At 44.4% G+C, this 27,724-nt stretch overlaps 1 protein-coding gene across 2 annotated transcripts in view; it reads right to left on the minus strand.

Annotated features, from left to right (window-relative positions):
- Nucleotides 1–27,724, minus strand: part of NBAS (NBAS subunit of NRZ tethering complex) — a 670,356-nt gene that overhangs the window by 309,959 nt on the left and 332,673 nt on the right. For both annotated transcript variants that reach the window (XM_077291450.1, XM_077291451.1), the window contains exons 32-36: nucleotides 27,169–27,282; nucleotides 19,455–19,568; nucleotides 18,434–18,591; nucleotides 14,439–14,543; nucleotides 1,394–1,552 (exon numbers count right to left, since the gene is read on the minus strand). In XM_077291450.1, coding sequence (XP_077147565.1) covers nucleotides 1,394–1,552; nucleotides 14,439–14,543; nucleotides 18,434–18,591; nucleotides 19,455–19,568; nucleotides 27,169–27,282 — 650 coding nt within the window. The remainder of the gene's footprint in view (nucleotides 1–1,393; nucleotides 1,553–14,438; nucleotides 14,544–18,433; nucleotides 18,592–19,454; nucleotides 19,569–27,168; nucleotides 27,283–27,724) is intronic.

Consider the following 27,724-nt stretch of genomic DNA (forward strand, 5'->3'; position numbering starts at 1 on the left):
TCAGCTGCTTTTTACAGTACCAGTAAAGCTTATGAGATTTCAGAAATCTCATGCATACACATTGTTTTTTGTCATCAGGATTTTGTACTTTGCATGGTTTTTTGGACAATAGAGCATGTCACTTTTTTCAGCGTTTTTCACTAATTGACTTGAATGGGTGGTGAAAAAACACTCCAAAAAGCAGGTATCAGGTTTTGCTGCCTTTTTGGAGCCAAAACCTGTTTCTATGGAATAGGACTGTTTTTTTTCAACACTAAACTTTATCAGCATGAACAAGAGACAAATCTAGAATGCCAAAACCGCTGCAAAAAACGCACTCAAAAATAAAGAAAAACTTGCTTTTTTCTTCTGCATCTTGGATTACTGCCAAGAGATCAGGTTTTACTGCTCAAAAAACGCCTAGTGTGAACTTACCCTAAGGAGACAGCCAGCGGAAACAAGTCATCACCTACATGCTGGATAGGTGATATCTTGTTTATTGGAGGGGGTCCGACTGCTGGGGTCCACACCAATTGGCAGGAAAAGGAACTTGTATCCCTTATTTACTTATTTATAAAAATAATTGGAGATCAGGCACCTGACTTCAGCTCCATTCATTCTCTATGGGGCTTCTTGGAGAAAGCCAAGTGAAGCACTCAGCCGCCACATAAGGAGTGAATGAAGCGATGGAGAAGTAAGCGAACTGCCACTCCATTCTAGTAGAGATTGAAGTTCCATATTCTGCAGATCAATGTGAGTCCCAGAGGTCGGACTCCAGACAGGTGATCACTTTTTTCAATTCTTTATTTAAGATAACTCTGAATATAGACACAGCACAGTGCAGAGTCGGTCATAGAAGAGATGTTCTGCAGAGAAAGCATTTTATCCTGTAAATGTGAATGACGAGTGAACATTTTGGTTTTCCAGGACCAGAGGTAAAACGTTCTTGGAGTAAAGGCTCGGTATATCAGAGGTTGCAGGCAATGCTGCACATATCAGAAGCTAAACGGATCGTCCGGGGCACAAAAACCCTTGTCGAATGTGCCATCTGTGCATTCAGAGATAATATAGGAGGGTCTGCTGTCTTGGGCTCATGTACTAGACAAAAGGTTATAAAAAGTCTTTGTCGGGAGGACCCAGCACACACATACATTTCACAAGCAGCCAGGGATCTCTATTGGCGAGTTGTAATGCTTCGCTTTTACTGTGGAGGCGCTATAGGAGAAATGAGCATTTCATAGGTTTCCCCAGAAAAGCGAAAAGTTTTCAGCTCTCTTTTTTTTACAGTAGTTAAAGCCCTGAACAAATTATATTTTTCCCTCCTTTTAGCTATTTTTTTTTTTTACTTTTAGCAATTTCGGAGCAGAAAATCTTTCCATGTAACCAACTGCTGGTTATAAACACACTTTCTTACATTCAGAGGACGCAGGTATGTTAGTGACTTTTTCCAGAACTGCCCATCACTGACAGCATGCAGCACAGCCTTAGTGGTCAGGGTTGTATTAGTCAGGACCTTCATGGTCGTAGCAGTCGTTCGATGCAGTAAATCCACAGATTGGGGTTTGGGATCCGCCTGAAATAGTTACACAATTGTTAATGATCCACAAAGTTAGAAAAAAAGATGACATTGTTCACAACTTATAGGAGACTACAGAAAAATACAAGCTTCAGGCACAATAATAACAAAAGATGGGAGGAGACCACCCTGACAACAGAATGCAAAGCTTCCCCCACCCCATAAAGGTGTCCACATCCTTTAAAGAGAACCCATCAGTAATGTAAAGTAACGATGTGGCAGTAATGGTGCTGTAAAACTGATTAAATTGATATCTTTGGTTTAGAAATCCATGTTGTGGTTGTTCTTTTAGCACCATTTAAAGTTTTATTTTCTTGAAGTTTTGGAGCAATGGGGCGGGACTGTGCACTTGGGTGGGACTGTGCACTTGGGTCTTCTCCTTCATGTCTGTGATTACCCAGCCCCTCCGACTGCCTCCGGTCTGTGAATGACCTGCTTCCGTATGAAACCTCATCAGTGACCTGTCACTCACAGACTGGAGGGCAGGCGGAGGGGCCGGGAATCATAGACAGGGAGAAGAAGGCTCGGTGCACAGTCCGGCCCCTGTGCACCAAAATCTAATTATCAGAAAACGTCAAATGGTGATTAAAGAAGAACAATAAAGCCGATTTCTTCCCCACAGGTATCAATGTAATCAGTATTACAGCGCCACCACAGCCATGTCTTTACATTACAATATCGTGTTGACAGCGTCTCTTTATGTTGGGTTGTCTAAGCCTGCAGTGAGTATGTGTGCCAGTGATCGTGCAGCCAAATGTTGGCTGTATGGCCGTCAGAGATAGCTGGGGACCCTTGAGAGAAGACACAAGTGGTGTGAAATTCATCATTACGTGGCACTGTAGAGTTACGGATCCTGGTGACCCAGCTTAACACACAAGCGAGTACATCGGCCGAGTGCTGTGCGATGTTTTATCGATAGGACACGGACCAATGTTATACCTTGGGGCAGTGCTGAGGACCAATTTGACAGGAGGAAAAAAAAATAGCAGCATGCTGCAAGCGGATCCACTAATCAGATGCCACGCACACGTTCAACTCTGCGGGTGCGTATAAAACATCGGACTGCACCGATTTACACGGACACAGACATTGGAGAAGATGCAGAAACTAAGTTCTCAGTCTCCTCACATGTGACAGAATCGGATCACAGTAAAAGGTCACTCGCCTGAAACTCTGATCACCGTTTGAGCAGAGTGTCATTACCATACTCGAGAAGGAAGGAAGGGAAGAAGGAAAGAAAGAAAGAAAGAAAAAAAAAAAAAAATAACAGAAGGAAAGCAAGAAAGAATGAAAAAAATGAAGGAACTACAGAATGAAAGTAAGCAAAAGAAAGAAAGTAAGAAAGAAAGCAAATAACGGAAGGAAAGCAAGAAAGAAAAAGGAAAGACGGAAGGAAAGAAAGCAAAAGAAAGATGGAAAAATCAAGAAAGAAAGAAAGAAAAAATGACGGAAGGAAAGAAAGAAAAGAAAGTCAGAAAAGAAAAATGATGTAAGGAATGAAGGATAGAAAGAAGGAAAGAGTAATTGAAAGAAGACAAGAAAGAAAAATGACAGAAGGAAAGAGAAAAGGAAAGATGGAGCTAAAAAAAAAAAAGTATGAAAGATAGAAAATATAGAAATGACGGAAGGAATGAAGTAAAGAAGGAAAAAAAAGAAGAATAAAAAAGAATTAATAAAATCAGCTCACAAGCAGTTTATCCCACTGCCGATTTGCTGTTCGAACACAAATATTAAAAATTCAACATATATGAAAATCAAAGTCAGTTGTGAGTAAAGCTAAACACGTGTGTAAGGTCTGTAAGAAGGAACCATTATAGGATTACTAGAACAATGGACTAAAATGGAAAATAAAACAACACATTTTTGCCAATGTGGTTACAGAAGAAAAAAGGAAAAAAAATCCTATTGATATTAAAGAAGAAAAAAAATCCTCATTACATGGCTAAAGAGTGTCTGGTTCTGAAAGCCACGGTGCAGACTGCCAGGAGCGGAGGCCAGGGACAGCGCTGGAGAGAGAAGCATATAAAAGCTTTTACTTTTGTTATTTTTACGTTGCTCAAAGCTTTATGTATTTGGAAAATGATTTTCAATGAGAAATGGCAGAAAAGTGATCCCAATTCCAAAGTAAATGTGGACGTTGAGAGTTTAGGTTGCTGCTTAAGACTTAACAAGAGGGAAAGTATTGATTTTTGGTAATGGTAAAAGGAAAAAGGCACATGAAGAGTTTCAGGAGTGTGACAGTACAAGAGCAGAGGAGATCATGTAGGGTGGGCTCGTCGTAGGGCTGAGATCTAGGGATTAGTGAGGAAAGTTACTGGTCAGACAGAGGAGATCATGTAGGGTGGGCTCGTTGTAGGGCTGAGATCTAGTGATTAGTGAGGAGAGTTACTGGTCAGACAGAGGAGATCATGTAGGGTGGGCTCGTCATAGGGCTGAGATCTAGGGATTAGTGAGGAAAGTTACTGGTCAGACAGAGGAGATCATGTAGGGTGGGCTCGTTGTAGGGCTGAGATCTAGGGATTAGTGAGGAAAGTTACTGGTCAGCCAGAGGAGATCATGTAGGGTGGGCTCGTCGTAGGGCTGAGATCTAGGGATTAGTGAGGAAAGTTACTGGTCAGACAGAGATCATGTAGGGTGGGCTCGTCGTAGGGCTGAGATCTAGGGATTAGTGAGGAAAGTTACTGGTCAGACAGAGGAGATCATGTAGGGTGGGCTCGTCGTAGGGCTGAGATCTAGGGATTAGTGAGGAAAGTTACTGGTCAGACAGAGGAGATCCTGTAGGGTGGGCTCGTCGTAGGGCTGAGATCTAGGGATTAGTGAGGAAAGTTACTGGTCAGACAGAGGAGATCATGTAGGGTGGGCTCGTTGTAGGGCTGAGATCTAGGGATTAGTGAGGAAAGTTACTGGTCAGACAGAGGAGATCCTGTAGGGTGGGCTCGTCGTAGGGCTGAGATCTAGGGATTAGTGAGGAAAGTTACTGGTCAGACAGAGGAGATCATGTAGGGTGGGCTCGTTGTAGGGCTGAGATCTAGGGATTAGTGAGGAAAGTTACTGGTCAGACAGAGGAGATCATGTAGGGTGGGCTCGTTGTAGGGCTGAGATCTAGGGATTAGTGAGGAAAGTTACTGGTCAGACAGAGGAGATCCTGTAGGGTGGGCTCGTCGTAGGGCTGAGATCTAGGGATTAGTGAGGAAAGTTACTGGTCAGACAGAGGAGATCATGTAGGGTGGGCTCGTCGTAGGGCTGAGATCTAGGGATTAGTGAGGAAAGTTACTGGTCAGACAGAGGAGATCATGTAGGGTGGGCTCGTCGTAGGGCTGAGATCTAGGGATTAGTGAGGAAAGTTACTGGTCAGACAGAGGAGATCATGTAGGGTGGGCTCGTCGTAGGGCTGAGATCTAGGGATTAGTGAGGAAAGTTACTGGTCAGACAGAGGAGATCCTGTAGGGTGGGCTCGTCGTAGGGCTGAGATCTAGGGATTAGTGAGGAAAGTTACTGGTCAGACAGAGGACGTCATGTCCAGATGTTCTGAACTTTTGGAGCAATCAGCTCTGAATGGAGAAATTGACAAAGTAGAAAGAGCCGAGAAAAGTCACGCTATTGTCTCAGGAGCGGGTTTATCATTTGTGTCATTGTATTCTTTTCAAACAGTTTTTTTTTTTTTTCTGTCTTGTGATATTTGCTGACTGTTTTCCACCAAATTCTCCAAAATGGCACAGGGAGTTCATCAAGTTTGTGCAAAAGAAAAATTCTATCCTGTATTACTTTTGTCTTCAACTTTCATCAGCGACTTTTCAACGTAAACTGGAGCACGTTCTGATAAAATGTTGCAAAATTGGGTGAGGAAAAAGGGAATATCAGCCATAAAATAAGTCCAGAGTGTAAATTAAATTGTACTACATCAGTACAAACATGTTTTTTAAATAGTCATCATAAACTGATCAGAGAGAAAACATCTGGAAACCCCAAATCCCACCCACAGTGGTGAAAAATATATAGTGTACTATTGTCAATGCTTTTGTGGGGGCGTGGTCTTCTTTCTCCAGTGTGTTGCTACCTTCTTATGATTGGTCAGCATCAGAGAGGGGAATAAGTCCACACCCCCAGTGAAATCTCTCTGGTAAGGCCCACTTGAACTTAAATGTTTTAACTGTTTACATGCCAAATACTTTGATTGTCTTATTGTTTTATATGTGTTTTGTTAAAGATTCTTCCACACTCTAGCCAAAAGTCTGAAAGAATTGACAAGCTGCAGAATTAAATATTTTTCAAATCTACAAGGACAAATTAAGCAACATGTGCATAGGACCTCAGGAATTTAATTCACTTTACTGGCACTAGGACATCCTTCAGGTTTTGTGACGTGTGCAGACTCATAGGCTAGGTTCACACGTTGATTTTGCTGCTGCTTTCTTTTGCAGCCAAGTTCTGATCTCTAGGCAGTATGAAAGGAGCAGACATAACAAAAGTTTTGATCTTTTTGCTGTGTTTTTGATGCTTTTTCCAGGATCCCAAAGTTCATCTTTGCTTCTGTCTTACAAGCATGAACAATACAAGATTTCAGGTCACCAATAAAAGACGTATGTGAAACCATAAAACATTTTAGAAAAAAGGGCAATTTGATCAAAGAATTTACTGAACAAAGGATTTTATGTCTGAACAAATAGTGGCTGCTCTGAACAAAAAGTTCAAGTGAGTTAATGAAAAAATATACAATTACAAATGTAAAAACATCGGGGGAAGTTGAATTGGTCTTGCATTGTCTACCTAACACACTGGCAGGGCATTGACTTTGTTGGGCACTCTTTACCTAACATATTAACATATTGGTAGGGCATTGACTTTGTTGGGCACAGTTTACCTAACATATTGGTAAAGCATTGAGTTAGTAAGGTACTGTTGACCTAACACATTGGTAGGCCATTCAGTTGGTAGGGCACTGTTTACCTAACACATTGGTAGGGCCTTGAGTTGGTAAGGCACTGTTTACCTAACACATTGGTCAGGCATTGAGATGGTAAGGCATTGTTTACCTAACACATTGGTCAGGCATTGAGATGGTAGGGCAATGTTTACCTAACACATTGGTCGGGCATTGAGCTGGTAAGACACTGTTTACCTAACACATTGGTAGGGCCTTGGGTTGATAAGGCACTGTTTACCTAACACATTGGTCGGGCATTGAGTTGGTAGAGAATTGATTACCTAACACATTGGTCGGGCCCTGAATTGCTCGGGCATTGTTTACCTAACAGATTGGTCGGGTATTGCGTTGGTAAGACACTGTTTACCTAACACATCGGTAGGGTATTGAGTTGGTCGGGCACAGTTTACCTAACACATTGGTAGGGCATTGTTTACTTTATTACACTTCATTAATTTAATTAAACTGTACTACCTGATGTAATACCAACATCAATGCTCACATAAGGGCACCAAAACATTTTGGTCTTATCTTGGGAAAAATCACAAAAACAAATGGGTTTTGGATCCTGCTGAATATGCGTGTTTTTTTTTGTTTTTTTTTCACCAAACACACTGCCAAAACTGATGATAGCCTTTTTGCTGCTTTTTTGCACTTAATACTTTCTATGGATAAAAAAAAAAGACTACAAAAACGCAGGTTTCCAATTCAGTTAGGAAATAACAAGCATGTGAATGAGATTTCTGAAATCTAGATTTTGCTGGAACTGTAAAGAACAGCTTTTAGTTTGCACAAAAAGCCACAAAAACACATGTATGAACACAGCCTTACACGGTTATCTTCACCTGCTGTGTGTGCGCTTTTGTCCATAGTCTACCATACCAAGCCTTGACAAGTTGTAAGTAGTCAACCAAAGCAAAGCCCTGAAGAATCTGAGCTTTAGTGATTTCACATCATTGTCAGCCTAAAATGACAGACGCCCCGATGAAGTGGAGCGAACACAAGCAATGCCCTGCCATAAAGGCCTCCTCACTACCGTGTCCAGCTTATCTATATATTCTCCAGTTAAGAGTCTGTATTGAAGGGCAGTAGATGAGATACCGCTATATATTTTCATTAGATAATTGGCGAGCAATAGGACAATAACTGACATGTGGAGGCCAAAGACGCTTTACGGGAGTGACGCGACCTCACAATATAGCGCTGCTTGTGATCGCCAATATTGATCTGCACTTCCGCTAAACAGTCACTTACAGTCTATAAAGCCGAGAGGAGTGCGATTAGGTTACAACCTCCGTCTCAGAGGAGGCTACAATGGAGACCGCTCAATCACGACGTCATAAAAGGAGAGAAAGTGAAGAGGATCATCGGTAGGTCAAACCCTGCATACTTTTAAAGGGAATGTACCAGCAGAAACTGATCTATTGTTTTTGGCAGGTTTTTGAGTTAAATTTAGTAGCTTTTTTTATACCAAAATCTATATCTATAAAATTACTTCTACGATATGTTCTTTCAGGAAGACTTTTCTGAAGTCTCATTATCATCAGAGGCAGGATTACAATGACAGGTAACACAGCTGATAACACAGGATCCACCAATCACAAAAGGCGATGTCAGAGCGGGGAAGAGAAGGTGCCCGTAGACCGCTATCAAGACCTTAAAGGGAACCCATCATCTTGAAAATGGTATCGGATATGCAGGTAGGTTGTGAACGAGCAGGAGGAGCGGATCAGATTGATGGACATTTTTGTGGGAAAAGTTTCAGTAAAAGTAATGTTACATATTCTTTGAAATCCCAGAGGATCTCTAGAGGAGATCTGCATGGAGGAATGGGCTAACATACCACCAACAGTGTGCGCCAACCTTGAGAATTATTTTTTGGAAGCTGGATTTTATCCCTTTTTTTCTTTTCATTGTTTCACGTGATGACTACACGGTAGCCGTGCTTCCCCACAACACATGCCTAACAGGTGAGCTGTTTTTTTCTTCTTTTTTCTGTTTAGCTGTATGTTGTGTCTGGGGCCCGGGAACGTAGACTAGACAGTTTTATGTGACTTTATATCAGACCGGCTCATGCTTCTGATAAATCCAGTGAATCTTTAGACATCAGACTGCCTAGCCCAGGTTCACCTTTTTGACTCACATGTTAAGCCACATCTTATTTTCACTACCCCGACCGCCTCTCCATTCATTCCCTATGGGGCTGTCAGGTAAACAGCCGAGTGCTGCGCTCAGTAGCCCCATATACAATGGATGGAGCGGAGGTCGAGCATGAACATTGCGGCTCCATTGTGATATAAGTGCCGGTCCCAGTGGTGGGACGCCACAGATCAATACGTGATCACCTCCGTATAATCCCAGGACAGGAGTTAAATATCTGTAATGAGAAAACGCCTTTGAAAAGATAAAAACTGAGAAATTGGCCAGAAAGCGGGAAATCCACAAAAGGAAGCATTTAGCAGTGTACGGGGATATTATCTGGCACTGTCCTATGGAAACAACAGAGAAGATATAGGATGTTTATTATTTGTGCACTATTATCTTCTCACTATATGGCGGTATGTGTCGCCGGAGCTCAGATAAGCGGTTATATGTGTCTCTACACATCATCCTTTCATAGCCAATGTGTGAATAATGGTTTCCAGGTCTCGGCCATCAGAATCCGTGTCCAAAAAATGAGCTCCACTGCGCTACCTAAGGTCCATGGAAATTAATGGGAGTTTGAGAAATAGCAGAGACAGTGGAGCTCACTGTGCAAATACTTATTCTGATCTCGGTCATAAATGGCAGAGATGGGTATAACCTTCTAAAAGATCGGTAACGTGAACGACATCGAAGGAGAAAAATATAGATAAGATAGGAAAAAAGGTGAAAAAAAAAAAAAAGACTCAGATAAACACTTACATTCATAAACAGAAAAATGAGCAGAAAAATGTCAGAGGCGTCATGGCCATCACTGCGGCTAATGCTGCTCTGATTATGGCTGACATTTACGGAATTAAAGCCTCACTTCTGACCATTAACCTTGGGCTTGAAGTAATAACCTGCTTCACTTTCAGTAATGTGGATTTTGCTTTACATCTGTTGTATTTGATGGCGCACACTACATATCCTGCAAGGAAACCGAGCAGAGCATGCTACGTGCACTAGGAGAGGCCGCAGGCCCTGCAGCAAAGTGTGAGGTCACCCAAAGGAAGCCGAAACATGCAGAATACAAGGTCTCCTTTATAGAATACTGGTCACCGCTCAAAAGTCAACGGTTTCTGCTCGTATTTTATTCCCGAAGGTAATTTAGTCTTATATTTTCAGAGATCAGACTTTTACAAACATGGAGATATTAAACATGTTTATTTTTTATTTCTATATTTTGGACTGGGAGAAAGGTTTCAAACAATCATGTTTTTCACATTGTTCGTTTTAATAACTTTTTAAAAACATATATATCTTTGTTTTCATACCACAAAAAAGTGCATGCACCTGTAAATGTTTGATCATTTGTTTAATACACTGCAATACAAATGTATTTCCCTAAATAGAAGAAATGACAATTTCCTATGAAGCCGGGTCCATGGATGGGGTTTGTGTAAGTACAAAGATCTGGGATTCATGTAAGTGCAAAGATGAAAGTGGGGAGCTCCAGTAAGCGAGACATGCAGATGTGGTGAATCGAACATTGTATCCGAACACGTTCGCTCATTACTAATCAGAAGGAGGATTTCTTTAATCTGCAGCCTGTCTTGACATGTGACTAGGATTCGGCTGCTGTTTGAAATATGTGACGAGTCACTTTATTACATTCTTGGAGAATCTCTTTAACAATACATTATGTGGGCCTTTTTGATGCTCAGGCAAAAGTAATTTTGTTGTCATCTACTACAGTTCACTTCTCCATCAAAAAGTTGCGTGTCCCGACTAGACGTGCTTGATAACTTGTATTGAGCGAGGCTGAGCACGTCTAGTTGGCATGTGACCACTGTCTGCAAACAAGAACTCGCACTCTCACAAACAATACCGGAGAATCCCGACAATGTGTGGTGCATGCCATAAGAATTCAGAAGTCTGCAATCACGCGGGCTTTTACAAGAAAATCGGACAATCCCTTTATAGTATTCATGGTAATCGTAGGGATGCAATTTAGTAACAAAATGCGGTGATGAAGCTGAGGTTTTTGCAAATATTTTATTTCTGCATGCACTAGCAATCTACACACATACGTTGGATAGCGGATTCAGATAATCTTGCTGCATCTGACATTTGACCAAGATACCGCGTCCACTTTACAAAGCAATCACACAGTTATTTTCAGAAGACAGAGTTTACGGTTTACCATTGCACTGAGCTCGCCGCTATGTTATTGGCTTCCCCAATTATCCTTAAATTGTGCTTGACTTTAAGTAACAAATCCATACGGCTCAGAGACGCCGACCAGCTGAGAGGCACGAAGACCTTCCAGCGAGGAACCCGAAGACACAGCATGGAAGGCAGACAATCTGATGCAGTGTCGTCAGGGCTGACCCATGCTAAGCGACCTAGTGAGTGCATATATATTATATATATATATACATATACACATATATATATATATATATATATATATATATATATATATATATATATATATATATATATATATATATATATATATATATATATCTAATATATAAAGCTGAATGTGTGTGTGTGTGTATGTATGTATGTATGTATGTATGTATGTCCGGGATTGGCATCTGAACCGTAGCAGCTACAGCCACAAAATTTTGCACAGTCACACGTCTGGACCCCGAGAGCGTCATAGGCTATGTTGTGAGGTGAAATTTTAACCCCGCGCTTTCCAATTCACCAAACAATTTTGCCCCTATCTACATAATGGGGAAAAAGTGAAAGGAAAAGTGTTGGAGGCGTCGCAGCTACAGGCACAAAATTTTGCACAGTCACACGTCTGGACCCTGAGAGCGTCAAAGCTATATTGTGAGGTGAAATTTTAACCCCGCGCTTTCCAAGTCACCAAACAATTTTGCCCCTATCTACATAATGGGGAAAAAATGAAAGGAAAAGTGTTGGAGGCAAATTAACAGCTGCCAGATGTGAACAAGGGGGACTTAAAGAATGACAGCGATGGCACCAAAGAGTATATACTGTACAGTTGCTAAGGTGGGGCCCCAACATGGGATAATCACACCACCACGGGGATATGAACACACACACAAAATGCGCCACACACTACCACGTGCTCGAACACATATACCACCCTCAGTGCACATTTCACCACACATACACCAACCTCGCCACATAAAAGTAGAAACACAAAAGTCGCCGCTCAAAACTCGCCACGCGCAAAACTCTCCACATGCAAAACTCGCCACACGTGCAAAACTCGCCACACGCAAAACTTGCACACGCAGAAAAATTGCCACACGCAGAAAAATTGCCACATGCACAAAAGTTGCAACACATGCAAAAGTTGCCTCACACAAAACTTGCACATACTCAAAAGGCACCACACATAAAACTCGCCACGCGCAAAACTCGCCATGCGCAAAACTTGCTGCACACAACTTGCTACACTAACCTGTCACATGCAACTCGACACACAAAAAGTTGCTACACGCATGTCGCCACACAAAACTCATCTCACAAAAGTCCCTACATGCATGTCGCCACACGCAACTCAACACACACAACTTGACACACGAAACTCGCCCTAAAACACACACAAGTCTGGTATCCTTCAAAAATAAAAATCTGATTAATAAGCAGACAAACTACAAGAGCAACAAATGTACCATATAGGAATCCGGCAGCTGTCAGTCACATGACCAGTCTATTATGTGTATGTGTGAGCTAATATATACTGCCAGGGGGTGGGCTTACTGTTGGCTGGGGATTTATCAGGCTGCCATTTTAGCTTACAAATACTGAGGTAAAAATACTGACCAAATAACGTGTGAACGAGGGCTAATACAGGAGGAGATGGCATACAGCTATATACTATATACAGGAGATGACACACAGGTATATACTATTTACAGGGGAGATGACACACAGGTATATACTATATACAGGAGGAGATGACACACAGATATATACTATATACAGGAGAGATGACACACAGGTATATACTATATAGAGGAGGAGATGACATACAGGTACATACTACATACAGGAGGAGATGACATACAGGTATATACTATATACAGGAGGAGATGACACACAGGTATATACTATATACAGGAGCAGATTACCTACAGGTATATAGTATATACAGGAGGAGATGACACAGGTATATGCTATGTATAGGAGGAGATGACATACAGGTATATACTATATACAGGAGATGACACACAGATATATACTATATATAGGTGAGATGACACACAGGTATATACTATATACAGGAGATTACATACAGGTATATCTAATATATAAAGCTGAATGTGTGTATGTATGTATGTGTGTATGTCCGGGATTGGCATCTGTACCGTCGCAGCTACAGCCACAAAATTTTGCACAGTCACACGTCTGGACCCCGAGAGCGTCATAGGCTATGTTGTGAGGTGAAATTTTAACCCCGCGCGTTCCAATTCACCAAACAATTTTGCTCCTATCTACATAATGGGGAAAAAGTGAAGGGAAAAGTGTTGGAGGAAAATTGACAGCTGCCAGATGTGAACAATGAGGACTTAAAGAATGAGAGCGATGGCGACAAAGAGTATATACCGTACAGTTGCTAAGGTGGGGCCCCGACATGGGATACTCACCACACACGGGGATATGAACACAAACACAAAATGCGCCACACACTACCACGTGCTTGAACACATATACCACCCTCAGCACACATTTCACCACACACACACACCAACCTCGCCACATAAAAGTCGAAACACAAAAGTCACCACTCAAAACTCGCTACATGCAAAACTCGCCATATGCAAAACTAGGCTCACGCAAAACTCGCCACACGTGCAAAACTCACCTCATGGAAAACTCACCTCATGCAAAACTTGCACACACAGAAAAATTGCCACATGTACAAAAGTTGCACCACATGCAAAAGTTGCCTCACACAAAACTTGCACATACTCAAAATGCACCACACATAAAACTCGCCACGCGCAAAACTCGCCATGCACAAATCTTGCTGCACACAACTTGCTACACTAACCTGTCACATGCAACTCAACACACAAAATGTTGCTACACGCATGTCGCCACACAAAACTCATCTCACAAAAGTCGCTACATGCATGTCGCCACACGCAACTCAACACACACAACTTGACACATAAAACTCGCCCTAAAACACACACAAGTCTGGTATTGTCCTTCAAAAATAAAAATCTGATTAATAAGCAAACTACAAGAGCAACAAATGTACCATATAGGAAATACGGCAGCTGTCAGTCACATGACCTGTCTATTATGTGTATGTGTGAGCTAATATATACTGCCAGGGGGGAGGGCTTCCTGTTGGCTGGGGATTTATCAGGCTGCCAATAGCAACCAATCACAGCTCAGCTTCTATTTTGCTACAGTTAATTAACCTGAGCTCTGATTGGTTAATATAGGCAACAAAGACATTCTCAGTATAACAAAGCTAATATATGTTGTGAAATGCTTCTATTTGCTTAGTTTTTGCCTTTTAATAATTACATTTCTATCTATTTGTTTTGTGGTTTTTGTGTGCAGAATAAATTTTTGTTAACACATTCTATTTTGCTAACAGCAGTCATTAACCCGGGCGAAGCCGGGTAGTACAGCTAGTATATATATATATATATATATATATCTTCGCAAGACCAGACAGACAGAGATAATTGCTTTCTGGCTCGGTCTATGTGTTGTGCTCTAGTTACCGCCATCCCATGCTGAGATGAAATATTTATTTGCAAATTGCATAAATAAAAATAAAAAGAAGTGAACATGCAGACAGACAGTGATCCGGGAGCAGCTTGTTACCTGAGAGGCTTCTCTAGGAGGTCCCGAATATGGAGAATGCTCCAGCCCTTCACCGACACCGCGGCCACCAGGGTGGATCTGGTAATTTACGGCTTGGAAGAGAATCTGAAAAAAAACAGCAGGCCGCTAAATAACTTCTGCAAACAACCACTAAGAAAATACACAGTCTTATCATTCTCCTCTGGATGTTCCCTAGGTTTAACCCTCAGTTTCTGGGTCTTTAGACATTAACTTCTTCTACATTTATAATTGCACATTCAATTCTAAACTGATCACGAGTTACAGCATTGAGGCCCGGGCTCCTCAAGGGCTCGACCACTTTATATATTAAGAACTGCTTGAGGACATGATTTTGTAGTACTTACTATTATGTAAGGATTACAGGTTCTCCTCCTCCCTTACAGACTTACTAATATATAAGTTTTACAGGTTCTCCTCCTTCCTCACAGACTTACTAATATATATGGATTACAGGTTCTCCTCCTCCCTTACAGACTTACTAATATATAAGTTTTACAGGTTCTCCTCCTTCCTCACAGACTTACTAATATATAAGTTTTACAGGTTCTCCTCCTTCCTCACAGACTTACTAATATATAAGTTTTACAGGTTCTCCTCCTTCCTCACAGACTTACTAATATATATGGATTACAGGTTCTCCTCCTTCCTCACAGACTTACTAATATATAAGTATTACAAGTTCTCCTCCTTCCTCACAGACTTACTAATATACACCATGTTCCAAATTATTATGCAAATGACATTTTTCTCGGATTTTCCTAAATGGTCGGTGCAAATGACAGTCAGTCCAATAAAAGTGATCACCCGTTAGAGTATACATCAAATTTTATTGAAGAAACCTCCCAATGATAACAGTATAATCTCCAAAATGAATAAAACCTCACAATGCATTGTTCCAAATTATTAGGCACAGTAGTATTTCTAAACATTTGATATGTTTTAAAGAACTGAAAATGCTCATTTGTGGAATTTGCAGCATTAGGAGATCACAGTCACTGAACAAAAAGCTATTTAACTACAAAACCTCCTAACAGGCCAAGTTACATGTTAACATAGGAACCTTCATTGATGTCACCTTCTCAATTCTTGCATCCATTGAACTTATGGGTTTTTGGAGAGTTTCTGCTTGTATTTCTTTGCATGAAGTCAGAATAGCCTCCCAGAGCTGCTGTTTTGATGTGAACGGCCTCCCACCCTCATAGATCTTTTGCTTGATGATTCTCCAAAGGTTCTCTATAGGGTTGAGGTCAGGGGAAGATGGTGGCCACACCATGAGTTTATCTCCTTTTATGCCCATAGCAGCCAATGACTCAGAGGTATTCTTTGCAGCACGAGATGGTGCATTGTCAGCATGAAGATGATTTTGCTCCTGAAGGCATGTTTCTGCTTTTTATACCATGGAAGAAAGTTGTCAGTCAGAAACTCTATACACTTTGCAGAGGTCATTTTCACACCTTCAGGAACCTTAAAGGGCCATACCTGCGGTTTCCCCATGATTCCGTCCCAAAACATGACTCCCCAACCTCCTTGCTGACGTTGCAGCCTTGTTGGGACATGGTGCCATCCACCAACCATCCACTACTCCATCCATCTGGACCATCCAGGGTTGCTCGACACTCATCAGTAAACAAGACTGTTTGAAAATTAGTCTTCATGTATGTCTGGGCCCACTGCAACCGTTTCTGCTTGTGAACACTGTTTAGGAGTGGCCGAATAGTAGGTTTATGCACCACAGCAAGCCTTTGAAGGATCCTACACCTTGAGGTTCGACGGACTCCAGAAGCATCAGCGGCTTCAAATAACTGTTTGCTGCTTTGTAGTGATATCTTGGCAGCTGCTCTCTTGATACAATGAATTTGTCTGGCAGAAACCTTCCTCATTATGCCTTTATCTGCATGAACTCTGTCTGTGCTCTGTTTCAGTCACAAATCTTTTCACAGTGTGATGATCACTCTTAAGTTTTCGTGAAATATCTAATGTTTTCATACCTTGTCCAAGGCATTGCACTAGTTAACGCTTTTCAGCAGCAGCGAGATCCTTTTTATATCCCATATTGTTTGAAACCTGTGGCCTGCTTAATAATGTGGAACATCATTTTTAGTAGTTTTCCTTTAATTAGAATCACCTGGAAAACTAATTATCACGTGTTTCAGATTGATTTCAGTGAACCATTGAGCCCTGAGACACAATACCATCCACGAGTTTATTTGAAAAACAAAACAATTAAATCTTTATGACACTTAAATCCAATTTGCATAATAATTTGGAACACAGTGTATAAGTATTACAGGTTCTCCTCGTTCCTCACAGACTTACTAATATATAAGGATTACAGGTTCTCCTCCTTCCTCACAGACTTACTAATATAGAAGGATTACAGGTTCTCCTCCTTCCTCACAGACTTACTAATATAGAAGGATTACAGGTTCTCCTCCTTCCTCATAGGCTTGCTAATATATAAGTATTACAGGTTCTCCTCCTTCAGGATTCCCATTTGCAGAGGTTGCTCAGATGCTCCTTCAGAAGCGGCCAACGTGAGAACAAGAAAGCTGTGCAGACTATGAGGAAGAAGGAGAACCTGTAATCCTTATATATCAGTACGCTTGTGAGGAAGGAGGAGAACCTGTAATATATAATCTATGGGTATGTATATAATGTATATGTAATATAACAGTAGACACCACAAATTCATGTCCCCGACACATCTATTAAAAAAAAAAAAAAGACTGAAAAAATGGAAAACTTTCAAACCAAGCAATAAGTACATATATATAAATTTTTATCACCAACAAATCTAAAAGGACAAATGAATTCCCTTTAAAAATAATCAAAATAGAAACGTTTGTTTTGTCCATACAACACATAGAATATGAAAACCTGTGTCTCCATGGCAACAGACTACAAGTAATGCCTGTGTAGTCAGACTCTGCAGCTTTACTCTCTTCCATCAATTCACCAACTGAATATATATAAGAAGGGACAAATGGGAGAGTAGCACTGCAGGATCCAACTGGACGGGACACCGTGGAGCTGCGCAGGACTGGACAGGAGCTCTAGATGCAAAATAACAAGACTTTCTTAAGCTAAACCATCTATAAGAAACAGTAGAAACTACAGCCTCCACTATAAAAAAACAACAAAAAAACAAACAAAAAAAAGGAGTGAAATCTCTTCCACTATGTAAATGGTAAGGTCCAGTTGAACAAGCAAAAACACAAGCACCGGTGCGGAGCGCTGCATCAAGTGCGACTAAGTCTGAACTTTATAGCAAGTGCCCGCAAAATTGGAAATTAAGAGGGTCATGCGCTAAAAAATTAACATTAAAATCAGGCCTAGGAGGATTATAAAATAAACAAAACAAAACAAAAACCAGATACCCACATGCAGTGCTGCCCGTGTCTCCCGCTGCCCTGCTCACAGTTTTTCCATCAGTTGATGTCACGTGACGGCTGCAGCCAATCAGTAGCCACAAACAGGCTGCAGCGGTGATGAAGAATCCAAGCCAAAAGAGACACTTTCTTAGATCTCTCTTCCGGACAGAGTGCAGCTAATCCCGGGAACCGAGGGGACCCAGCAGGACAGTCTCATTTTTCTATTTTTTAAACACTTATTGGAGCCTGATTTTAATTTAAAAAATAGCAGTGGACAAACCTCAAAATGCGGCAATGAGCCCCAGATTTTCCACATGTAACTCTTCTAAGAAATTCTGCAGCACGTCCGCCATGTCTGACCGCATCCATGAGGTCTACTGACTCTGCAGCAGATAGTGACGGTATCCCTGCCGGGCCGGATGACTTCCTAATCTGATTTCATGGGCAGTGCGGTCCCCCGTATCTGCCCTCCGCGTGTTGTAGCCTTCAGCAGAATCATTCATACATCCATCATCATCTGCTCACCCCCAACAAGCCTGCAGCTGCTGTATACCCCACTGTGCACAGCTTCTGTATATCTCCACATGCACATACTGTACTGACCTGGGTCTGCAGGGAGCTGCTGGCAGCAAGCAGGGTCTGGATGGCACATGGAGGGCAATGGGTTAAAGCAAAGGCCATCAGTTCTTTACGAGTACCAAGGTCCTCATAGTTCTCACATTGGCCCAACTTGCTGCACACTTCCCAACTCTTATTATACCCTGAAAAAGCACAGGATACAGCGAAACGTCAACAACCACATACTTAATTATCAATTGTACCAAGCCCCATAAAGGGACACTAGATATTCCAAATAATGGGTGGGTAGATAGATAATAGACAGACCGATAGATAGATAGATACTATAGAGAGAGAGAGAGAGAGAGAGAGAGAGAGAGAGAGAAGAGGGAACAGCACAAAATACTTATCTTCGGGTGCAAGGCCCCCAGACAATCTGTCCACAGATCATCCAGACTTCAAAAAAAGAGGCAGCACTCCATTGTTCCAATATAAAATGTGCTGGGTTTAATTTACCCACATGTCTGGGCAACGTTTCAGCTCAAAATGAGAAAGGCTCATTTTGAGCTGAAACGTTGCCCAGACATGTGGGTAAATTAAACCCAGCACATTTTATATTGGAACAATGGAGTGCTGCCTCTTTTTTTGAAAGACAGACAGACAGACAGACAGACAGACAGACAGATAGATAGGGGATACAGTACAGACCAAAAGTTTGGACACACCTTCTCATTTAAAGATTTTTCTGCATTTTTATGACTATGAAAATTGTACATTCACACTGAAGGCATCAAAAAAGTGTGAAACGACTGAAAATATGTCATATATTCTATGTTCTTCAAAATAGCCACCTTTTGCTTCACACTTTTTTGGTAAGTATATAATTCCACATGTGTTAATTCATAGTTTTGATGCCTTCAGTGTGAATGTACAATTTTCGTAGTCATGAAAATACAGAAAAATCTTTAAATGAGAAGGTGTGTCCAAACTTTGGCTGTGTACTGTAGGTAGATAAATAGATAGATAGATAATAGATAGATATGTAGATCGATAGATCGATAGATACCCGCAGTCATGAGCTCCTGGCAGTGCCCGTTGGCCGCCCTATAGTCCTGGCACTGCAGCGCTTGCTCGGCCAGTAGAGTGAGAACTTGTCCTTTCATCTCCGTTTCTTCGTTTCCTAAGACACAGAACATATTTCCATGATCGGCCTGACATTATAAAATATATGGGGAAATCATAACTGCAGATGGAAACAAAACAGCACCATGCTCTTAATGACCGTATTTTCCCACCGACATGAATAGGAATCTTATAGACACAGTGTTTCATGGATATTCTGGAGCAGAATCCGCACATTTTTGAGCCTGTTCCTCCGTTATGGAGCGATCGTTATTGGAATCAATATGTAAATGAGGCTGAAGTGCTCTCGGGGTGTGCGAGATCTACAGGTGCCTATACAAGGTTCGGGGGGTGAGACGCCTTCCACACATTGCAGCACATCGCCACACGCAGTGCGACACCGGACTAATGATCTCAGCACGTTATTGCTGCTAATCAATGTTGGTTTTCTTCCTTCTGTTGCTTTACCCTCCGAGGTCTTCATCTCACCACGTTGCCCTCTCTGTGACAGAATAAAGAAACTGTTCGGTGCTAATGGCTGCTGGAGCCGGAGCGGCACAGTTATAATGGAGCCTTCGCAAATTATCACCTGCCTTCTTCTAAAACGGAGCGGAGATGGCACCGGCTGTATACAAAGCACAATGTCCTAATCAACAACCTACCTTAGCCACTTGTTAGGGCTATCCTTCATCATTTATGTAGAGGGGGACTGGGGCAAAGGGGGGCCCTAAGCTAAAGGGCCTGAGCAAAAGGGGGCCCTGAGCAAAAGGGGTGGAGCAAAGGGGACGCCGGAGCAAAGGGGGGGGAACTGGAGCAAAAGGGGCGGAGCAAAGGGGTCGCCGAAGCAAAGGGGGGGGAGACCGGACCAAAAGGGGGGGGGACCGGAGCAAAAGGGGGGGGGGGACCGGAGCAAAAGTGTGTGTGTGGGGGGGGGGGATCGGAGCAAAATGGGGGGGAAGACCGGAGCAAAAGGGGGGGGCCAGAGCAGGGCAAAGGGGGGGCCGGGGCAAAGGGGGATCATCTGGATGATATCCATTGATACTGACAAAACAGAAGAGTTAGCCCCCTGATAGTACGTACCATGTAACCCCCGCTAATCCTGCCAATAATGTGACTAGTCTTTGCGCTCTTCCATCTTTTCTGTAAACCTTACTCAGAAAGGAACGGTTTCCAGAAACTCGGCAGCGAGTAAATAATAATCAGGCGTATGGAGCTCACAGCAACAAAATTCCAGTAGAAGAGAATTAATCAATAGTTTAGTCTTTCCTCTGGCAGCGGCAGCGCGGTACCACAGAAAGAAATTAGTTACAGCTGAGTTGCAGCTAAAAGATAGCAAATTTATCTCAGACCTCTGCAGGCAATCATTACTGGCAGGCACTAGTGCAATGAGCCCGACAACGCTCCCGTCAGGCCTGTGTGTGAGCAGTGTGAAATACAAATGCAATTTTGGGAAGAGAAATCTGCCGGCGTGCCGAAGCCAGAGACAGAATCACCAGTGGTTAGAACCTCTCTGTGCGTCTGGCGCCATTATTTATTTACTGCTATTATACGGGCCACTTTCCTGCAATGCTGTAAGCGAATTCTTCAGGCACCACTTGCTCGCTGATTGATCGCTGACGCAGTCTATCGATGTGCACGACGCGGACACTGAGAAGTCAATGCCGGCACAGCAATCTGTAGTTAACCGTTTGTAAATGTGTCTTGGTCTTCGAGAACAAAAATAGGATAGAAAAAGGCAAAAAAAAAAACAAACACACATTAAAGGCGTTGTCCAGGCTTGGGGTACAAGTCTTCACTCATTCTCTGTTGGTTTTAGCGGCTGAATCCTCACACTGCCCGCTGTCAGGATTCTCTGATGCCAGGCTGGATGATCACAAGTATGCGATTTTCATACATGCGGTAACATGCCAACTAGACGTGCACGGCTGGACACGACTAGTCGGAATGTGGCCCAAAGTATGCAAACTGCGGTCACATCCCCGTGCCAGAGAATACTAACAGCGTGCACTGTGAGGATTTCACTGTCTGCAGATAAATAGAGTGGACAACCCCTTTAAAATAGAGTTGGTGACGTCTTTGGATCCATAACAGCTTGCACTCTTCTGAGAAGCGTTTTTTTTTTTTTTACTTTTATTTTAGAAGGTGTCTTTGGGAATTTTTGTCCATTCATCTAGAAAGTTGAAGAGCAGAATCTATGTGCCAATATATCTTTATATAGAGAAACCCGATCTCGGCAGTTGAGCGCCTCAGATTTTTCAGGCATTAAATAATAAAATTTGTGGAAAAATTATAATATGAATAAGAACTGAAATAACCATATGCAGCCCAAGATGGTACCTAAAAAAAAGGACAACCTCGCAAAAAAAAAAGTTTTATTTTGGAAAAGAGAAAGTTCTAGTCCTCTTCCTCTGTGAAGAGACAATTTGGATATTTAATTCATGGGTTATAAAAGTCTCCTCACTCTGACATGCCAGGCTTGGCTTACTACTCTCCATAAGGAGAAACGTTACCCCTTAGATCTCATTTTGGGGTAAAATCTGTATACAGTGAAGACATCACCGAGGTAGGAGACACTGCTCGAAGGATGGAGGAGCTCTGCCTCTCTCGTCGCCCTCTTCCTCCCCGCTGCACAGTATCTTATCAGTGGTAACGCATCTCCTATCTCAGTAATGGAACAATGTGTCTTCACCGAATACAGATTTTACTGGTGAATTGAGAATTTTGAGAATGAGTGACCAATCCTGGCGGAGAAAGAGTCAGATCCCTATGATAAGACATATTACAGAGATTCTTATTTTCATCTGTACTATTGATTCTGAAATCAAAAATTAAGATGACATACTCTAAGGAGTCAGGCGAGGGGTTTCTCTTGACTGACGAGGATCTGTCACTTGCCATAATATGCCATTGGTTTTTTACCTGGTGTAAATGCTGTTCTCCTGAATCCAGCAATGATTTTTTTTTTGTTCCTGCGCCCCTCCATTCCTGAAATATAGCCCCCAGCTCCCTGTAGGTAAATTTAGTATTTTTATATTTTTTTAGCCAAATGGGCATGGCCACAAAAATTAAACAAAGACCACACCTACTTGGCTAAACAGACTGGATTTACATATATGGAGGAGAAAGCAATATCTGAAATAATAGAGAGGCAGAGTAACAAAAGAAAAACCACACTGGATTCAGGATAACAGTGGCATTTACACCAGGGTAAAAAATACTGTATATACTCGAGTATAAGCCGACCCAAGTATAAGCTGAGGCACCTAATTTTGCCACGGAAAACTGGGCAAGCTTACTAACGCCAGTATAAGCCGAGTACGCATTGTCCCCTCATCCCTATCCTGCTATGCATGGTTCCTCCTGTCGCTGTCCTGGTATGAATACTTCTCCATCCCTGTCATTGTATGCATGGCTCCCCCTTCCCTGCCCTGGTATGAATGCCTCCCCGTCCCTGTCTGCATGTCCCCCCCTTCCCTGTCCTGGTATGAATGACACCCCCGTTCCTTACCTGTATGCTTGCCTCCCCCATTCCGCCCCTGTCTGCATGCCTTCCCTGTTCCGTCCCTATCTGCATGCCTCCCCCGTTTCGTCCCTGTATGAATCCCTCCCCCGTTCCATCCCTGTATGAATGCCTCCTTATCCCTATAGCATGCCTCTAACATTCCATCCCTGTATGCATGCCTCCTTATCGAAATAGAAAAAAATCCAGCTCAACGAGGTGGTGAAAAAGCAAAGTCTTGGTACTTTATTCACTTCATATCAAAAAATAGAGGATAAAACAACAGCACAATATAATTAAAAACACTATCTACGCGTTTCTGGTGACATAGCACCCTTAGTCATGACTAAGGGTGCTATGTCACCAGAAACGCGTAGATAGTGTTTTTAATTATATTGTGCTGTTGTTTTATCCTCTATTTTTTGATATGAAGTGAATAAAGTACCAAGACTTTGCTTTTTCACCACCTCGTTGAGCTGGATTTTTTTCTATTTCCTGCATTCCTCACGCCTTGACACAGTGTTTCCGTGCTCCGAGCCTCCAGGGACTACAACTATGGTGAGCTGGATTTTTTCTTATGCCTCCTTATCCCCTATCCCTATAGCATGCGTCCCTGTATGAATGCCTCCCCCGTACCATCCATGTATGCATGCCTCCCCCGTTCCGTTCCCTGTATGAATGCCTCTCCCCGTCCAGTCCCTGTATGCAGGCCTCCCCCCCGTCCAGTCCCTGTATGCAGGCCTCCCCCCGTCCAGTCCCTGTATGCAGGCCTCCCCCCGTCCAGTCCCTGTATGCAGGCCTCCCCCCGTCCAGTCCCTGTATGCAGGCCTCCCCCCGTCCAGTCCCTGTATGCAGGCCTCCCCCCGTCCAGTCCCTGTATGCAGGCCTCCCCCCGTCCAGTCCCTGTATGCAGGCCTCCCCCCGTCCAGTCCCTGTATGCAGGCCTCCCCCCGTCCAGTCCCTGTATGCAGGCCTCCCCCCGTCCAGTCCCTGTATGCAGGCCTCCCCCCGTCCAGTCCCTGTATGCAGGCCTCCCCCCGTCCAGTCCCTGTATGCAGGCCTCCCCCCGTCCAGTCCCTGTATGCAGGCCTCCCCCCGTCCAGTCCCTGTATGCAGGCCTCCCCCCGTCCAGTCCCTGTATGCAGGCCTCCCCCCGTCCAGTCCCTGTATGCAGGCCTCCCCCCGTCCAGTCCCTGTATGCAGGCCTCCCCCCGTCCAGTCCCTGTATGCAGGCCTCCCCCCGTCCAGTCCCTGTATGCAGGCCCTCCCCCCGTCCAGTCCCTGTATGCAGGCCTCCCCCCGTCCAGTCCCTGTATGCAGGCCTCCCCCCGTTCAGTCCCTGTATGCAGGCCTCCCCCCGTTCAGTCCCTGTATGCAGGCCTCCCCCCGTTCAGTCCCTGTATGCAGGCCTCCCCCCGTTCAGTCCCTGTATGCAGGCCTCCCCCCGTTCAGTCCCTGTATGCAGGCCTCCCCCCGTTCAGTCCCTGTATGCAGGCCTCCCCCCGTTCAGTCCCTGTATGCAGGCCTCCCCCCGTTCAGTCCCTGTATGCAGGCCTCCCCCCGTTCAGTCCCTGTATGCAGGCCTCCCCCCGTTCAGTCCCTGTATGCAGGCCTCCCCCCGTTCAGTCCCTGTATGCAGGCCTCCCCCCGTTCAGTCCCTGTATGCAGGCCTCCCCCCGTTCAGTCCCTGTATGCAGGCCTCCCCCGTTCAGTCCCTGTATGCAGGCCTCCCCCCGTTCAGTCCCTGTATGCAGGCCTCCCCCCGTTCAGTCCCTGTATGCAGGCCTCCCCCCGTTCAGTCCCTGTATGCAGGCCTCCCCCCGTTCAGTCCCTGTATGCAGGCCTCCCCCCGTTCAGTCCCTGTATGCAGGCCTCCCCCCGTTCAGTCCCTGTATGCAGGCCTCCCCCCGTTCAGTCCCTGTATGCAGGCCTCCCCCCGTTCAGTCCCTGTATGCAGGCCTCCCCCCGTTCAGTCCCTGTATGCAGGCCTCCCCCCGTTCAGTCCCTGTATGCAGGCCTCCCCCCGTTCAGTCCCTGTATGCAGGCCTCCCCCCGTTCAGTCCCTGTATGCAGGCCTCCCCCCGTTCAGTCCCTGTATGCAGGCCTCCCCCCGTTCAGTCCCTGTATGCAGGCCTCCCCCCGTTCAGTCCCTGTATGCAGGCCTCCCCCCGTTCAGTCCCTGTATGCAGGCCTCCCCCCGTTCAGTCCCTGTATGCAGGCCTCCCCCCGTTCAGTCCCTGTATGCAGGCCTCCCCCCGTTCAGTCCCTGTATGCAGGCCTCCCCCCGTTCAGTCCCTGTATGCAGGCCTCCCCCCGTTCAGTCCCTGTATGCAGGCCTCCCCCCGTTCAGTCCCTGTATGCAGGCCTCCCCCCGTTCAGTCCCTGTATGCAGGCCTCCCCCCGTTCAGTCCCTGTATGCAGGCCTCCCCCCGTTCAGTCCCTGTATGCAGGCCTCCCCCCGTTCAGTCCCTGTATGCAGGCCTCCCCCCGTTCAGTCCCTGTATGCAGGCCTCCCCCCGTTCAGTCCCTGTATGCAGGCCTCCCCCCGTTCAGTCCCTGTATGCAGGCCTCCCCCCGTTCAGTCCCTGTATGCAGGCCTCCCCCCGTTCAGTCCCTGTATGCAGGCCTCCCCCCGTTCAGTCCCTGTATGCAGGCCTCCCCCCGTTCAGTCCCTGTATGCAGGCCTCCCCCCGTTCAGTCCCTGTATGCAGGCCTCCCCCCGTTCAGTCCCTGTATGCAGGCCTCCCCCCGTTCAGTCCCTGTATGCAGGCCTCCCCCCGTTCAGTCCCTGTATGCAGGCCTCCCCCCGTTCAGTCCCTGTATGCAGGCCTCCCCAATCCTGTCCTGGTATGAATGCCTCACCTGTCCCATCCCTGGATGCATGCCTCCAAATCTCCTATCCCTGTGTGCATGTTTCCTATTTAAAAAAAAAAACACATCATACTCACCTACCTGTGCGCCCTGGGTGTTGTTTCTGCATCTCGTTCCGGCCGCTGGCGCCTGCCTGCAGCTCTCCCTGTTCTCAGTGGTCACGTGGTACCGCTCATTAAGGTCATGAATATGCACTCCACGCCCATGGGAGTGGAGATGTGTCCATATTCATCACCTTAATGAGCGGTACCACATGACCGCTAAGCACAGGAAGAGCTGCAGGCAGGCGCTGGAACGAGATGCAGTGCCAGCAGCACAGAGGGCGCACAGGTAGGTATGATGTGTGCACCGGCTCCTGGCACCCGCTGCTCTGCCACCCCTCCTCCCCTTCCGATTTTTTTTTGTACCGTGACTCATGAATAAGCCGAGGGAGGCATTTTCAGCACAAAAAAATGTGCTGAAAAACTCGGCTTATACACGGGTACATATTTTAAAAGACAAAATTCTAGCCGGTCACCATTAGAGGGCGCTCAGGAGCTTACAGCAAACTGTTTCATCATTGAGATCAATGCACAAACCGTATGCAGTCGGCTCATCAGCTCCCTTTAGTGGCTGCTTTAGAAAATTATTACGGTATTTTAAAGGGGTTGGTCCCCACCATTGTGGATATCTTATTTTTACTTATTAGCATGTTACTGGGGCTAATAATAATAATTATAATTGAATTTCGTTAAAAAACATGCACAGTGTGCATTCTGCAGCTTCCGTGTTGTACTGGCTGCAGAATGAGTTAACTGAGAATCAGTCAGTACGCTATGACTGTTTGACGGGTAACTTATAATTTTTTTTATCTGTCTTTTGCTGATAATTTATGATCACAGACGGTATGAAAGTTGAATGTGCCAAAAAATAACATGTAAAACCCAAACAGTGCAAAATTTTGAATGAAAACCAAATGCAAAAATGATTTTTTAGCTCTAAAATGCATGCACTCATATGCATCAATGTGTCAGATACTGACTAACATCATTGCAAGCACTGGCCCTATAGGAAGGGAGGGATGGGGCAAGCAGCACCAGGGGGAATCCGGCACCACAGAACATTGGATACTTTACGATGGCTGCTACAGTCACTGTATGGACAGTTTCACTTATTTCAGCAGCTCTTTACTATCGATCCTCCGAAACGTCACGCTGCTGGGACACCACACATGCCATAATTATCCCGCCAGCTCCCGAGTGTTACACATCCAGTAAGATATCGCAGGTGAAGGATTAGAAGGATTTACCTGCAACTCTCAGCAGGTGAGCCAGTGCCAGCAGTTTCGCTGACTGCTTGTAGCTGGTCGGGGACTGAGAAATACACTTCTTGATGAGGCTGAGGCGGCTGGAGCACAGACGCACTGCGGGGACAGAAAACAGAAGACAAGTTAGGCACAGTCCCTACAGGGACTAATTACTAATGTCTGACTATCATAAGGAGCAGGACAATAGAGCTGTAAAACAGATCAAGACAAACGGCAGAGGGAAGCTTAAAAGGCACTTACAAATATTAAAGGAGCACTCCAGACAAAACTCATATACGGAGTAATGACAGTTGCATGGCCTGAAGAGAGAACTGTCACTCCAGGGCAGCAGGCAGGGAGAATCTGCAATGGTCACTAGTCAGACAAGTGGGTCCAGGCCTACCCGCTGCCCTTGAGTGATAGATCTCTCAATATGTATGCATGCAAAGAGAGAGAACTGTTACTCCGGGGAAGCGGGCCCGCACTGGTGACTAGTCGGACAAGTGGATCCTGGCCTTACCGCAGCCCTTGAGTGATAGATCTCTCCCTATAAATGCAT

This window comes from Ranitomeya variabilis, chromosome 2 (genome assembly GCF_051348905.1).
Source record: "Ranitomeya variabilis isolate aRanVar5 chromosome 2, aRanVar5.hap1, whole genome shotgun sequence".
Classification (NCBI taxonomy): domain Eukaryota; kingdom Metazoa; phylum Chordata; class Amphibia; order Anura; family Dendrobatidae; genus Ranitomeya; species Ranitomeya variabilis.